The 15,907-nt window shown below is 40.2% G+C and overlaps 1 protein-coding gene across 1 annotated transcript in view; it reads right to left on the bottom strand.

Annotated features, from left to right (window-relative positions):
* Positions 1-10,442: 10,442 nt before the first annotated feature.
* The window catches only part of XRCC5 (X-ray repair cross complementing 5), a 54,380-nt gene continuing 48,915 nt past the window's right edge, over positions 10,443-15,907 (bottom strand). The window contains exons 20-21 of the mRNA XM_013299359.3: positions 12,769-12,840; positions 10,443-11,980 (exon numbers count right to left, since the gene is read on the bottom strand). Of these exons, the coding sequence (XP_013154813.2) occupies positions 11,966-11,980; positions 12,769-12,840 (87 nt within the window). The 3' untranslated portion in view covers positions 10,443-11,965. The remainder of the gene's footprint in view (positions 11,981-12,768; positions 12,841-15,907) is intronic.

Raw genomic sequence — 15,907 nt, forward strand, 5'->3', positions numbered from 1 at the left:
ATTTAAAACAGTGTGGCCAGCAGGACAAGGGCAGTGATTGTTCTCCTGTGCTTGGCACTGGTGAGGCCCCATCTTGAATCCTGTGGTCAGTTTTGGGCCCCTCACTACAAGAAGGACATGGAGGTGCTGGAGCGTGTCCAGAGAAGGGCAACGAAGGTGGTGAAGGCTCTGGAGCACAAGTCTTATGAGGAGCAGCTGAGGGAACTGGGGTTGTTTAGCCTGGAGAGGAAGAGACTCAGGGGGCACCTTGCTGCTCTCCACAACTACCTGCAAGGAGGCTGTAGGCAGGTGAGGGTTGGCCTCTTCTCCCAGATAACAAGTGACAGGACAAGAGGAAACAGCCTCAATTTAAGCCAGGGGAGGTTTAGATTGGATATTAGGACAAATTTCTTCACTGAAAAGTGGTCAAGCATTGAAACAGGCTGCCCAGGGCGGTGGTGGAATCACCATCCTTGGAGGTGTTTAGAAAATACGTAGATGCGGTACTTAGGGACACAGTTTAGTGATGAACTTGGAGGTTCTGGGTTAATGTTCAGACTAGATGATCTTAAAAGATCTTAAAGAGATCCTCTCCCAGAAACCATCCTTCATCTTTGCTACAGCATGAGCCTCCCTACATTCAGCCTACAGCTGTTTGTAAACCACATTACTTCTTATCCCAAATTACAGTTAGTGGATCTCTGCATTCTCAAATGCATATGAAAAGCAGTGTGACAGCAGTTGTACAAGGGGCCTAGTGTGCTGACCATAACAGACAGGTGACAGACCCACGAGGTAAAGCAGGAAAGAGAAGACATTAGAGACTCATCACACAGAGCCAAGCCAGCTCCCTCCCAACCCACCTCTGCTAGTTTGGAGTGATGGCATTTCCCTGTCTCTTCACATCAAAGCACTAAAGTCTGGAGCTGCTCAAACACCAACTGGCAAAGCCACTGCCACTCAACACGCTGCCTTCCCTTTAAAATCTCACAGAGAATATCACCCAGTTGAAGGGGCTGCTTTGATGTCTGTTTCATGCACAAATGGCAAAGTGCATGAGCACATTTTGTGCCCAAAGGCCTGCTGAGCTTGAGATAAGTGAGACTGTACCTCTTGAGTTCTGTTAGTAAATATAAAATATGCATTTCCTCCCAGGGTATTAACAGTCAGCTGGTCAGCAAATGAGCTTGTTACTGATCTCAGGGCACCAGGAAAAAAAAAAAAAAAAATCGTATGCTCAGCCTATGGCACTTCATAAAGCACTCACTGCTTCTTACTACAATTTACAACAGCATGCAAAGACAGGGGAAGGGTACAAACCCATCTATTTCACGTTTAAAAAATTAATTTTGGCGACGTCAGTGTCTCTGTTCTGTGCTGCTATGAAGCTGTGGGCTTGTATGGGAACATTTGTCATGTGTGTACATACATTCACAGGTCCACAGACATCACCACCACAGAGGCAGCCTTTCCCAAAGGAAATGAAGAAGAAACTGAGAACCTGACTCTAGGTTGCCAAAAAGTTCCTACCCTATTGGACTCAGAAAAAACCAACTCTTTCTATACATTAGTCTTGTTTTGCTGTAGGTGCAGCTTCCCAAGGATGGCTGCACAGGCAGGAAGCACAACTGTGCTAGTGGCAGCAGGCCATCAGCACTGTGACACAAAGCTACAGGATTCCTCAGCCCTGATACCCTATCCTGGATCCCTACATCTGCACCCTGGATACAGACAGGCCAGATGTACCTTTTAAGGCTTCTACAGCAACGCTAGCAGGAATGACAAACTTGCCTTCAGTTAGCCAACTGAATAAATGCAAGAGAATGGAGCTGTCTGGTCCAGAAAGCACAACTGCTTATGAAAAAGTCCGATGTATTACAGAAATTATGTAGCTTTATGTTGTGACTATTTTTGCAAAATGCCCTCAGTAAGCAATGGAAGCCTCGGTAACCATTGTTAAAAGCATCCCATTAAGGGACTGCAGCTCTAGGACACATAGATGTTATCTACAAAGAGCTAATGTACATTACTACAAACTAGTTTACAGATTACAAATACTGGCAAGCTCCATGCATAGCAGCTACAAGAAATCTCAATCACCAAGTAGCATTTTGAGCTGATGACATGCAGCTAAATCCTGAAAGCCACGCAAGGTCCAATAATTTCTTTTTCCTGCAGTACTGTCCTCCTTAGGGCCTGTGTGTGTCCATTTAAATGAATTCTAAGAGAATGTGCTTGTTTGTATGATTTGCTCACTTCTTATAGTAAATATAATGCCCTCATCTATTCAATTTCCTCTCTCCTTGTCTTGAAGCGCTATTTTTTCCAGCTATATCTGATCCTGAACTGTGCATACGTGTTCTGAGTTACTTTTCCCTTCTCCTCCTCTCTCAGTTCCCTTGATGCTTTTAATTTACACAGGGAGCAATCTGTGCTCCACAGACACAGCTGGCTTGTTGGGTACCCAACAAATCCCCAAATGAGTGTAGAGGAACAGCACTCCCAGCAGTCACGCAAGCTTCCTGCACCCTGCCACCACAGCATTTTGAACCTGAGCAATGGGGCTGCTAATTCTAGGTGTACCTGGTGATTTTGCTTCAGTATCCTCTGCACAGTCATTGCTATGCAGAGGAAAACTGACGATGCCCAAGATAACTGTGGTGCAATGAAGACGTCAACTTCTACCCCATCGGCTGGTTTCATGCTATCTTTGAGAGCACGCAGGAAATCTTCAGAGACTTCAGGAAAACTTTGTACAGTGAAGACTGCAGACATGGGTAAATGACCAGATTCATTTGCTCTTGTAGGATTTGGAAAGTGGGGGTGATTGTTTCTTTAAAGAAACATTGCAGCGGGGCTGGACTAGATGACCTTTAAAGGTCTCTTCCAACCCAAACTATTCTATGATTCTATGATGTAAAGCCAAAAAAAATTCAGAATTGTACTCTATTCTATTGTATGTAAAAAATACATAATAATTTTGGTCATTCTGTAGTTACCAAGAGAATCACAGAAGCGTATCTTCTTCAGTTTCCCATGGGTTTTGTACCAGTCTCAAACTATTTGCAGCCTGGCCTAGACTAATTTTCAAGACCAGATCTTGACAGTCTGCGAAGTCCTTTGCCAGATACTGGCAACCTAAAGGCCAGATCCCATCACATGGACACTCCTGCACAAAAACGTCAGCAGTTATACTTAACAGAAGGAAACAAGTTGCTTTGAGAACCTATCGTATGCTTCTCCATGTAGCTGCAATTTGCCTTTCAAGTCTCTTTACCCCACAGTACATCTCTGAAACCGCCCATGGCTCTTCCATGAAGATTCTGCAGAGTAATCTTCCCTTGAAGAATATACAGCTGTCCAGAAGGTGCAGTGGGTCCTGCCTTGCAGCACACATGCACCCTGTAACATATATGCAACAATTTGGTTTCCTTGATTTCAAGTGGTCCCCTTGGGTATGTTTCACTCTTGTTGTGTTTCAAGTTACAGGGACCTGTTGTAGGAAAAGGTCATTCCTGCATGTCTTTCTCTCCATGTTTGTTCCTTTTCATGTCCTCTGTCTCATTGCAGTTCTCATATCCGAGTCATCATCAGCTTTCAGTTAATGGGGATTATACACAATCTCATATGTAAACCTTGAGCTGAGAGTAATTCAAATGCTAAAGCCTTTATTGCTCCCCTCTCCTGAGGACTGCAGAGAAATCACTCCCAGACAAGCTACAACCCAATCACATATTGTCTTGCTGGACTAACCCTATTCCTTCTACACTGATTTTGTCACTGCTGCCTGAAGGGGACTTTATGTCCATTTGCATTTTTAAATAGGTCAGTGTGTGTGTGTATGGCAGAGCAGTAAGTGTGTGTTCATTATGTAAAACCACTCATTCTTTCTGAATTGTGAAAGATACAGCCTTTCCAATAATAAGCTTTGGAACCTCATCTGTTTCCTCTCCTTGCTTTTCAAAGTCATTAAGTGGAATAACTGATTGTCCATTTCTCCAGAATATCTCAGTCTTCACCTATTTAATGTCTGCCTCTTGCATATTCCTGCCACCTGTGAGACAATGGAATTCCCACTGTACCACTTCTCCTCAAGACTAACGATCATGTTCTCCTCATGTCCCAGGGAGCATTAAAATTACTTGCTTTTTGCCTTCATTTACTCTCTGCTCCCCACCAATCTTTTGCCATAAAACTTTTGCGCATACATACCCTCTCTATAATACAAGTCTCATCCAACCAAAGTCACAGACCCATAGAATGGTTTGGGTTGGAAAGAGCCTTAAAGATCACCTCGTTCCAACCTCCTGGTCAAGGGCAGGGACACCTTCCACTAGACCAGGTTGTTCCAAGCCCCATCCAACCTGGCCTTGAACACTTCCAGGGACGGGGCATCCACAGCTTCTCTAGGCAACCTGCTCCAGTGCCTCAACACCCTCAAAGCAAAGAACCTCTTCTAATCTCTCACCTAAATCTACCCTTTCAGTTTAAAGCCATTCCCCCTTGTCCTATCACTACACATCCTTGTAAAAAGTCCCTCTCCAGCTTTCTTGTAGGCCCTTGTTAGATACTGGAAGGCTGCAATAATGTCTCCCCACAGCCTTCTCTTCTCCAGGCTGAACAACCCCAACTCTCTCAGCCTTTCCTCATAAGAGAGGTGCTCCAGCCCTCTGATCATCTTTGTGGCCCTCCTTGGACTCGCTTGAGCAGGTCCATGTCCTTCTTATGCTGGAAGCCCCAGAGCTGAACGCAGTACTCCAGCTCTCTACTCATGAGAGCAGAGTAGAGGGGGAGGATCTTTCACCTACCTTCTCTTTGAGACATTGTATGTAAAGAACCTTCCCCAGCTGCAAATAATAGACACAGAGAGGTTGAGTAAGTGGCCTCAAATGAGTCTTCAGCAGAGCTAGGAATAAAACCTTACTGTTGCTGTCCTTCACTAGTGAACCAGAAGATTAGCTCTCTTCTTTATGAAATAAGACAATGAAAAAATTTTTACAAAGCCACTGGGGGACACAGCCCATTTCTCAGATTCTTTAACTTACAGCTTGATTTAATATTAGGACACCACTGAGAGATTCCACCTGTTATAGAACGTACTTTGTCTAGAGTACTTCCTATATCTCACAAGAACCCTGACCACCAGATCACACAAAGTTTTCAGTTGTCCCTTTTGATAGGGCCACAGACCCCATACAAACAATGCGCAACAAACCCAGCCAGCTCAGTGATATATATGGTGTCCTCAAGTTTTCCTTGTTTGCTAACAAATACTAAAAGACAGGAACTTGCCCCATCTCTGTCCCTTCAAGACATTTCTGCAGTAAGTGCATGCCGCCACAGGTAACGTTACCATTTGCAAAGCACAACCCATACCAGTTAAACAGTGGCTTAACAAGCTATAGACACACTGATACTTCTGGTACTTCCAAGCGGCAGAACATCAGACCGAAGCAAGCTCATTACACACAGGCAATTTCCATATCATCAAAAATGCTTTCCTCCCCAAAATGCTTTGTCTACTTCTTTTCCTCAGGGAGAAAAGGATGTAACTGCTGGTTGATTTTATCATCGATAAATTCCCCCACAAGAAAATGAATTGAGTCAACAAGTTCAGCTTCTAGATGATCAGAATGTTACTTGAAGGTGGGATTCAGATGATACACAAATTTGTATGCTACCCAGCACAGGTTTGTGAAAGCTGGATCAATATGCCTTATGATATGCTCTTCCTGGAGAGCATAAAGCCTTCAAAACCTTTGGGCCAAACTGCAACATGGAGACACTATGGTTGGTAACTGCTGAAAGTTCACAAGAAATAAAGGTGAAGAACCAACATCACAAGTTACTAACGAGGTCGTATTATAAATTTCAGCTTTGCTGAGCCATTTTTTACCCTTTGTAGGCAGAGGAGTGACACTCCCTGAACATTCGGGAAGGCTGAGGAGTGGAAGATGAAACGGACATGGGATTCACACACACTGCTAAGGGACCACAGGGAAAAGCTGTTGGCTGTCTCTCCTACCCATTCAGATCAGGGCTTTCCATGCTGGCCTCCTTGGGCCCAAAGAAAAATAATTCTGCCTGCTCCTCCGCTTTTTTTTTTAGTAAGTAAAGGGTCCCTAAGCATTCTGATACAGCCGCTATAACTCTAGCAGCTATAGAAAAGCGAACATGGTACAGGGGCCTATATACCATTTCTTCACGTTATTGGTGTATCTCGCTCTGTGGAGAGGGAATATTTGTCATTTGACTACTCACATTAGCAGGCCAGAGAAGAAATTCTTATACATCCCAGCTATATAAAACTCCAACAACCAGGTACTACAGCTGTTTTACCTTACTTTCCCTAGCATTATGTCTGATCCACACATGCTTCAGGCAAAAATACCTGCACCATAGTTCATCTCCTCAGGGGCCTTCTGCTTCCTTTATGCATTGTGTCAGACAGCAGAGAGAAAATGTTTCTAGTTACACTATATACACTGGAGGTATTTCTTTTTTCTGTTAATATCCTGAAAGCTGCAAGATTCACTCCCTTCTGGAGGAAAAGGAAATGACAGTTATTACTGCCTATTATTGTGCATCAAAATAGGAAGAAAAGATGAGACAGGGTTAGAACTGAGTAAAAATAAGGAAGAAAACCAATCCTTTGGTTTGAAACTTTCAAAACAACATTAAATACATTTTTACGATCAACCTGCCAATTCCATCATAGACTTCCCAAACTCTCATAGGAGTACATACAGCTGACTTGGTGCATAGAAGAGTCCTAAGAATTAGTACACCAGTAAATATATGTATGACCAAATTTAAGTACTTTTTAGTGCTGAGAAATACTTCGTGATTTGGTGACAGCAAGAAGTACTGCCAGTACTTTAGGCTGCTGGTAAAAGAAGTTATTTTGATGGTCAATAGCTGAGAACTGTACTGGTGAGGCATCAGAAGAAACAAGATTCATTTCACTGTCTTAGTCATGCTGCTTCACAAAGTTATTGGGAAGAGGCAGCACATTAATTTCTGTCCAACTTAAATCACTGAAGTACTGCAAGTATGTGCAGAGAGAAAGTCAGATGAGTGAAGGGCCTATTTTAAGGCATCCTTAGCTCACACATGCAGTAAGATTACGTCTGGTCTGTAAAAACCAGAGGAAGGGACAGGTTTTCTAGTTCTTTTTTAGTTCTTCTTTTCACAAACGCAAGTACTATTCCAAAACAGAAAAGGGTGTGGGGCATGGAATAGAGGGGGACACTAATCTTTCCACTTATCAAAACTTGCTGCATAGAAAAATATGGTCAAACTTTAAGCTAAGCTAAGATGGGTTCAAATCGTTTCCAAGTAATTTTCTTGTACAGTGAAGAGTATATCTGCCTCTACACCAAACTTCTATGAAGAGTTCAATGTGGGTTTTCATCCTTTGGGAAAGCTAAGAGCAGCTAACAATCACAGCCTTGACTTGTTAAATATATCTATTGTAGGTCTTCATATCAGATTATGATAGTATTACAAAAGAAAACTTCACCTATTCTGGTTTCCTTTCTTTTCCTGTGGTAATCTATTCCTCTAAAATTTTCAAGTTCAATAATTACAAGAAGAGTCCAAACTGCTGCAGAGCTTCTCCCAAAGCTGCCTTCAAAACAGTGCACAGAAACACTATATACATAAACTCCACCACCTACAAAGACAAGTAACCTCTAGCAGAAGTCAAATCTGTCTTCATTTACTGGCATCTTTCCAGTGGTGGGGCTTACAAAAAATTTTTTAACTTTCCTGTGCATTAGTTCTTCAAGGAATTTAGAAAAACAGGCCCTCCAGTCCCCTGCTAGTGCTGGGAACATTTTAATTTTTTTTTTTAAATAATCTTTGTAACCTGTACCTCAAAAGGAGGAGAAAACTTGGAGGTTTTCTACATCCCATACTTATTCTTGTTACTGCTGTCACACTCTGCACTCCATTGTGTGTCTAATGCTGTACTAGTACCAAGAGGAGAAGAATGAAGACAGAAGGGAAAAGAAAGCAAAGCTGAAAGTTTGGTGGAAATGAGATTTTCCCTGTCACAAACAAAGAGCTAACGTTAACTGCTTATTTCACTGCTGGGTTTTGTGGAACAAAACCAAAACAACCGTATTAATTATAAACACAACAGGAATATCTACGAGTGTATTCACCAGCTTAACAAAATGCAAGCCAAAACTCTTCCTCTTTCCAGATTACCCCCAACCCAGCTAAGATCAGGAAGGAACTCTTCCCTGAGCTTATACCTTATATCATCTGAACTGTGGTAGTGTCCAGCAACCCAATCCCGAGAGCAGGAGCTGCTATGCTAAGCAATGTGCAAATGCAGGTTATAAAGATGGGCCCTGTCTGCAGAATTCATAGCCTAAATAACTTCTCCAGTCTTCCACAGGTGACTGCAAATTTCCTTCCTTATTTTCGAATCCTAAAGACCTTGCCCCAACATCAAACACACACCTGGGCCAAAACCAAAATATCGAGAAAGTTAGCAAGAAGATGGGCAACTAACAGACTGCAGTGCAGCAGAACAGATCTCCTTGCGTTACAAGTGTTTCGATGGTATGTGTCATACTTCTGTGCCACATTGTAAGGACAGAGATGGAGCCTTGCTTCCAGAATTCCCCAAACATGCTGACACCATACTGTTGACCTGACAATTCATTCTGAGCCAGCCCACTATCACATAAATCACCAGCCTTCAACTACGTAACATTTTGGAAGTTATCTTTCACGACTTCTGTGACACTTTCACAACTGCCTGAGAGCACAAATTCTGTTTCTGAGAACAAAAATGAATGAGACAAGACGTGAGAGCAGCATTACAGTGTCAGCAGACCCCACTACTCAGTATCAGAGCAACCAGCTTCCTTACCAGAACTGATACAGCCTGGTTACTTACAGATTCCCATAACATTGTTACTGGAACAGCCTCAGTCTTCCTCTATGGCTCCCAGAACAGTATTTTTGTCCTTTCTGTGGAGTATTCAGTTTTATACTATGGCCCCATCTCCCTCCCTTATTAATTACGCTTCCTGCTATAATACATCTGGGTACTTTCCACCTTCCAAAGTCCTCACTGTAAAGTATCTTTTCTCATCCACATTCCTCTTCTAATTGAGAAAGAGAAGAAGGAAGAGTACCTGCAGACTAGGCAACATAGGATATTGCTGATACAACATGACAATTAGCCTGCTTGCTGGTACTCTCAGCTGCCAGACCAGCCAAAGTGGGAAAAAAGGCTGAAGTCGTCAGTCCTTTCCCTTTCACCCCTTTCCAGCATCTACTTTCATAAAAATCTTTTAAAACATAATGCTGAAATCACTGGCCTTCCATCAAAGCTGACCCATACTGGCCAACGAGTTAAAGAGATATCAGAGCAGCAGATTAACAGAAAGACACAGACAGTTATAAGTTTCAATCTCACAGCAAACAAGGCTAACCAAGGTTACTGTCCCATATTACTAGCACCCAAACAGCTTTCCAGAGAAGCATTCCTTCCAGGGGAAAAAAGAAAATAAATCTGTAACATATACAAAAACCACAGCCATATTTTTAGATAATTTCTCTTGGCTATATAGTGCAGGACAACGGATGTTCTGCTGCTCGCAAGAAAACAAATTTGCATGGTGTTTCCTGCACGTCTGCTTTTGAAGTGGACCACTAACTGCTCTATGGCTTCTGAAGACTGGCCAGTACTGCAATTCAGAACAAGTATGCTCAATGTAATTAGCAAGTAACTAGGTCAGACTTCATAACTGAAAATGGGTGCTTAGACTAAGAGGAAGGTCTCTTCCAGTCATTTAATAAGAACCCAGAAGCTGGCCCTTTGCCAAAGAACAAATGTAAAATCAGATTACTACCTGATAGACTCTCAGTAAGACATATCACAAGCTTCTGATGACTGATACCCAGAAGGCTGGGCAGAATGAAAGACACTTTGCTTGCCTTCTAAGAATTTGCTTTCACTTGTTTTAATGATGAGTCATAAATTCCCGTTCCCCTTTTTTCAGTACTAGCACCTCAATTACCATACTGAGCCTGAATGCGCTGTACAGGTAGCAAGGTGATCTATGAAATAATACTCCATGAACTACATTGTTTACTGCTTGAAGAAGCAATACTCTCTAAAAATGTGGTCAGCTGGTTCAAAAAAGAAACAAAAAGTCCTAATGCTCATTTTGATTTGCAAAGTAATTCTATATCCTGCCTGGTCTTGACCAAGACTTATCATCACTGTAAAACAGTAAAAAATATTTTATTGGGGTGTTGTGAAGTTTAGAGTTTGTAAAGAATAAAACAAGTAATTACACTCAGCTTCTGTAGAGGGATTTTCATGTTCAGTGTTTCCATTGTATGCCCAGAAAGGGGACTTTTGATAGTTTCTCTTAGGTACTGCATAGGTAGTTAATCATCTGATTTTAGCAAACATGGTTCTGAAGAAAACAAAAGCAAATTTTTAAATTTTTATTCATCAAACAAATCAATAAAATGTAAAAAGAAACCCCAGCCAGTGTTATACTCTATTAACTGGCCTCAAAAGACATTAAAAAACATGGACCGACCAGATACTTCTTATTTACAATTCTGAAAACTGTCTTCTCTATGCTCTAAAGGTCTGGAAAGATCACCTACTCCCTGCCATTTGCATCCGAGAAACCCTTTCAAAGTCTGCATGAACTCAGCCAGGATAGGATGTAAGACAGGAGAGAGCAGGTCACTGTATAGGGAGGCAGGGGCAAGAAGCAATTGCTGTTTCCCACACAGGAGCTGTTGTTCAGTATGAAGTGCAGATACTCCAAAACACTTTTTAACTACAGCTCATGATATTTTTTTTTCTTTTTTATGATCTTCATACCAGTTTGCACAGTATGTTTAAACATTTGCAATAATGAAAGAACAGCTTTTAAAGGAATTAATGTGGTTGTAACAAAAAAGCGTATCTGTGAAGGTATTATTGGTGTCTCTCCAGGTCTGTGATCAAATCTGAGTATCTCTTTCTAAGCAGTATTTGACTACTCGGAATGTTCTGTGTAGACAGTACTCCATTTTGGTTACCAATGTTAACTGTTATCAGTTACCTATCACAGGTGTCAGAGTACAGCTTTCATGGATTGTTCTGCTCTGTGTTAGCAGTTATGTGCAGTGTATGAAATGCAGATAATTGATTCATTCATCCTTCTAGCATAAGGAGTATCTACAATAACTGTACTAGTTAAAAGTCTAAAAAAATCAGAAATCCCAGCACATGAAACAGGAAAATGTATAACAGAAGGGGACAGAGAGTTGAGCTGCTGTTGAGCTGACAGCATAGAGAACCTGTAGTAGAGATGACTATAACTACTGATTTGGGTACAGTATGGCAAGATCAGCACACTTGGCTTTGCTGTGTGCTTTAGATTCTTCGGTGTATTTCAAATTATTACTTTGTGACTCCCCGGCCTAGAATTTTTTTCTGATAAGCCTTTGTGGGCTTTTTCCCCCTCTATTTTTTAATAGGAAAAGAGCATGAAAATAGAGACTTTTTCCTTTCTCTAACAATAATGCTATGGATTTACATCCACTAAAGATTCAGCATTACCTGGTAACCTCACTGTTGACATTTCTGTCTTCCTTCCCAGGTAATCCAAGAAGAATTTCAGGCGCCAGTGGAAATTCTCATTAAATTTAGTAGTGTTTAGCTGAAAGCAATACCAAGGATAAGCTAGACTCAGTGTGCTAAAGAAAAACAACAGAGAGACGCCTTACAGGTAGCATTACTTCACAAATACTTCAGATTATTTCAACCTTTTGTTCTACTTTTCAAAAGTCAGATGACATTTATACCAATTGGAAATGTTTCTGGGACTTCCACTCTCAGTCAAGAAAATAAAGACGGATATACTGTCTTCTCATCAGCATCCTCTTTTGTGCCCCATCTCATAGGGAGATCTCTTCCAAAACGTTGCTTGTATAGTCACCATATACCGCCCAGTCACATCATGTCCAGCTGCAAATAGTAGAAAAAGATTTGGAAGAAGCAGCACTGAATTAAAGTTATTTCTTACATGTGTTTAATGCTCAGAAAACAAAGCACATTTGGAAATCTTTATTGTGTAACATAAATGGACTGCACAGAACTTAATACTAAACTGCTATGAAATAAAAACAAACCTAAAACTCTCGTCTTCACATAATCATACACGAAATTTATAGGTTTAAAAAAAATGCAGTCCGAAAGTACAAATCTGCCTGTAGTAAAAACGTCTTTAAAACTGTCTACACCATCAGCTTAAGCCTTGGAGACAGATTTGTAATGACTCAAATATGTTAAAAATACCTAAAATATTTATTAAAAATCCTCTTGAAATGCTTGAATTTCAGCAAGTCTATATAGAGAGGATTGAGAAGATTAAAACACCTTTTTAAAAATTATTTTCAGTTTTCAACCTGCATAAGTAGCTCTTCTAGATCTATAAGCTTTGAGAATACTATTATAATAAATTATAACAATCTGCTATCAAATTAACAGCCTCACTGGCTCTTTTGACACTAGCGGACATGTTTACCCTACATAAACCCCTATGTTACTCCATAACTTGCCATTATGAAATTATACACCTGTTTATGTTTTACAATAGCAAATAAGTAATTCCATGTGGCTCTTTTCTGATTAAATTCCTTAGGTGTTTTCTAATCCATGCACTCTAATCTACTACTTTAAGAACTGTTCTCTCTCACTGCACCTTTCAGTTACAGTTTAATTCTAAAGCCACATCATCTCTTCATGGTACTCACCAAATCATCAACATCACCACCATCATCTGTGGGAGGCAGAGTTTCATTTTTCTTTTCTTTTGGAGCCAAGAACTGAAAATACAAAAGATATCTGTATGATACTGACAAAACTCAGACCCTTAATGTTAACAGAATGTCTCCTTCCTATATCAAAACAAAACTACCTTCAATTAAAAATTATGAAGGAAGGTTGTCCTGGTTTTCACCCTCCAAAATCATCTTAAACTACAGGAAATTTTATAAGACTTGCTTTTAAAGGATTTTATGGTGAAGTGTGTTGAAAAACAGGTAAAAGGATATGGTTCTTCAGACAACATACGGTTAAGCTGTAGAATACATTGTAAGAAAGATGCTGCAAGTATTAGTCCCTAGCCTCACCAGGAGATGGGGAAAGTTCATAAAAGAGAAATCCTTTGAAGTCTACTAAGTCCACAGAAACACCCTCAAGCACAGTAAGTACTTGAGACATCAGTGGCCGGAGTCTGAGCCTGTACACTTTTCCCTACCCATCTGCTACTGTCCACTGACAAACATGAGATTCTGGGATAGATGGAATTTTGTCCATTACAGTATGACAACCATCTTTATGTTCTTAAAGATAATTTTTAAAGTAACATTTTATGTAGCTACAAAATGCTAAAGGGCAGCAAACTGCCCCACCACTGATGTGATTAAATACGTAAGCTGATCAATGGCTTGTTTAGCAAATTTCTTAAGTACAACATTCTAGCTCTGTGTGGAAATTAGAAGTTTCCCATTTAATTCAATTAACATTTAACAAATGAACAAAGACATGAATTTAAAAAAAAACCTCAAACACGCAAGATAGTTAGAATGCCAGTCTTTAAAAATAGAAAATTCATTATGTACAATTCTATTGCCATAGCTGCTGATACAACTCACCATATGCCCGTCACTTAAAACATGACTTTCATAAACAGAAGATCAAGGTAAGTTGCCCGGATACTATAACAACCAGAACCAAACACACAGACAATACCTAGAGTACAACCACCTCTGAATTATTCTTCTCTTGCCCTAACACAATAGGGAAAAAAAATTAGCTAGAATGGTTGAAAAAAAAAAAAAAACCCAACAAAAACCCATAAACAAATACTTGACTCTTGCCTAAAAAGCATCCAGTTGCCTACAATTTTATTTATGGTCTCTTTACCGATATCCTTACCATAAAATTATAAATTTTCTTTTTCTTATTAACATGCACCAGAACAAGTACACAAAGCCAGGAGCAACCCTGCCCCAGATAAAAAAACAGCTGCGAAAGCTGAGGAAGAAAAGCCACATTCCATGACTTTCAGTTCCATCATCTTTAATCCAGAAACAACTTTGCCATTACTGTAGATGAAAGAGAACAGCTAGTTAGAAAATAACCACACTAAACAGGCTATAAATACCCACTTTGAGTTTATGTAACTCTTTTGTATGAACAGCTGGCTCCTGAAAGCAAGCTACTGTCTGACCTGAGGACTTAACTGTAACAGCCTCTGAGGTTGTGTAGAAGGCCATGGGAGCCCTATCAGAGCACTGCCTATCTTTGAGACAATATACTTCGCAGTGTAAAAATCTTAACTATTATTTTGCGCAAACAAAATGTTCTGATCCTCCTCTAGAGCAATAACGACAGCTTTAGACAGGGATAAAACAGTGAGAAGTTACCTTGTGCATCCCATTTGTGGGTAAATACTAGATATCAAATCCACTAGGATGAAAACCAAATACATTGCTTTTGGTTAGCACAGAGGACAGAGGATGTAGACCACCTCTGCCTAGTTGTCTCATTACCCAAAGGTCAGACCTTTCCTACATCCCAAACAGCAACATCCAAGAGAAATGCAGAAAGCTTACTCCACAGACACTATTCATGTCAACATGCTGAGTTCAACTTACCATATAGATTTGTAGCTGGGGAAGGAGAAAAAAAAAAAAAAAAAAAAAAAAAAAAAGCGGGGGGGAGGGAGTGAAGAGAAGGTGGCAGGACTTGAAGGAACTGGAATTTCAAGATGCTGCATGTCCCTCTACCTTTTTTTGCCAGAAAAGTTCTCAAACAAGTAGTAATATAAAAGCACATACTATGAAACTGAAAGCTAGTCATTGTCAGCTCTGAAAGCCTTTTTGTACCAGACCAAGTTTCATTTTACAAAGTTAAAGGAGTACAGTGGGATTTCTGAAAGTAGCACATTTTTCAGTTTTCAAAATTAGCTTTCCCACAATAAATTAGGTAAAGAAAGCTAAAAGCTAAAGACATGTATGATGAAGATTTGTAATAAACCGAAACCTGAAGTTTCATTTGAATGCTGAACATTTAAAGTTGAGTTTTTTCCAAAACTTGTTTTACGTTTAAGCAAAAGCAAATTACATATAATAGTTCTGCTGAAATCCATTATCTTCCCCAAAGCAACTAGAAAAAGCACTTGACATTTCTGCTCTTTTAACCTATCATCCTCATGCTCTAAAGAGAGTATCTCCACTATTACAGAAAGAAAAAAACAAACAACCTTTCTAAAATAATTTTTCTTAGTGGTAGGAAAATATGCATGGATAACCTAGTTCAACCAAAAAGGAAAAGAAAATTTTTACATGTTACCTCTCTAATAAGCAGCCTTGTAAGTCCTCCTTTCTCCTTCAAAACGCCAACCCTATAAACCCAAAATAGTCCTGAAACTCCTATCAGCTAACAATCTGTGTACAAAAGGCTTTTGTATCACACAGGACCACAGTAACAGCCAGTCTCTTGACCTACATGCTTGCACATTACCTGTTACAGAGGTAAAGAAAACTTGCATCTTACTCTATTGTGTGGTATTTTAAAAGATCCAATATAACCCTTTAGTGAAGGGTATCGCCTTCAGTAGAGAAAACAAATTAACCATTTTTGCAATCTACCATAGACCCAGGAAAATGCTGCCTTTGTATGACACAGGAAAGCTGTGGCAGGGTTTAACTGGACCAGAGAGGACTAGATTTTAGATCATCCCCCTAACCTCAAGACAAAATTTTCTATCCCTGCAGATATTACTCCAAAAATATGCAGTCTTCCCTTTCTTAAGTAAAAAGTCATTTAAACCCTCCACAGGCAATGGCAAATCAGGGTTCTGTTTTTGGATCTGGGGAGTGTGTG

The sequence above is a fragment of the Falco peregrinus genome, chromosome 8, assembly GCF_023634155.1.
Source record: "Falco peregrinus isolate bFalPer1 chromosome 8, bFalPer1.pri, whole genome shotgun sequence".
Lineage (NCBI taxonomy): Eukaryota > Metazoa > Chordata > Aves > Falconiformes > Falconidae > Falco > Falco peregrinus.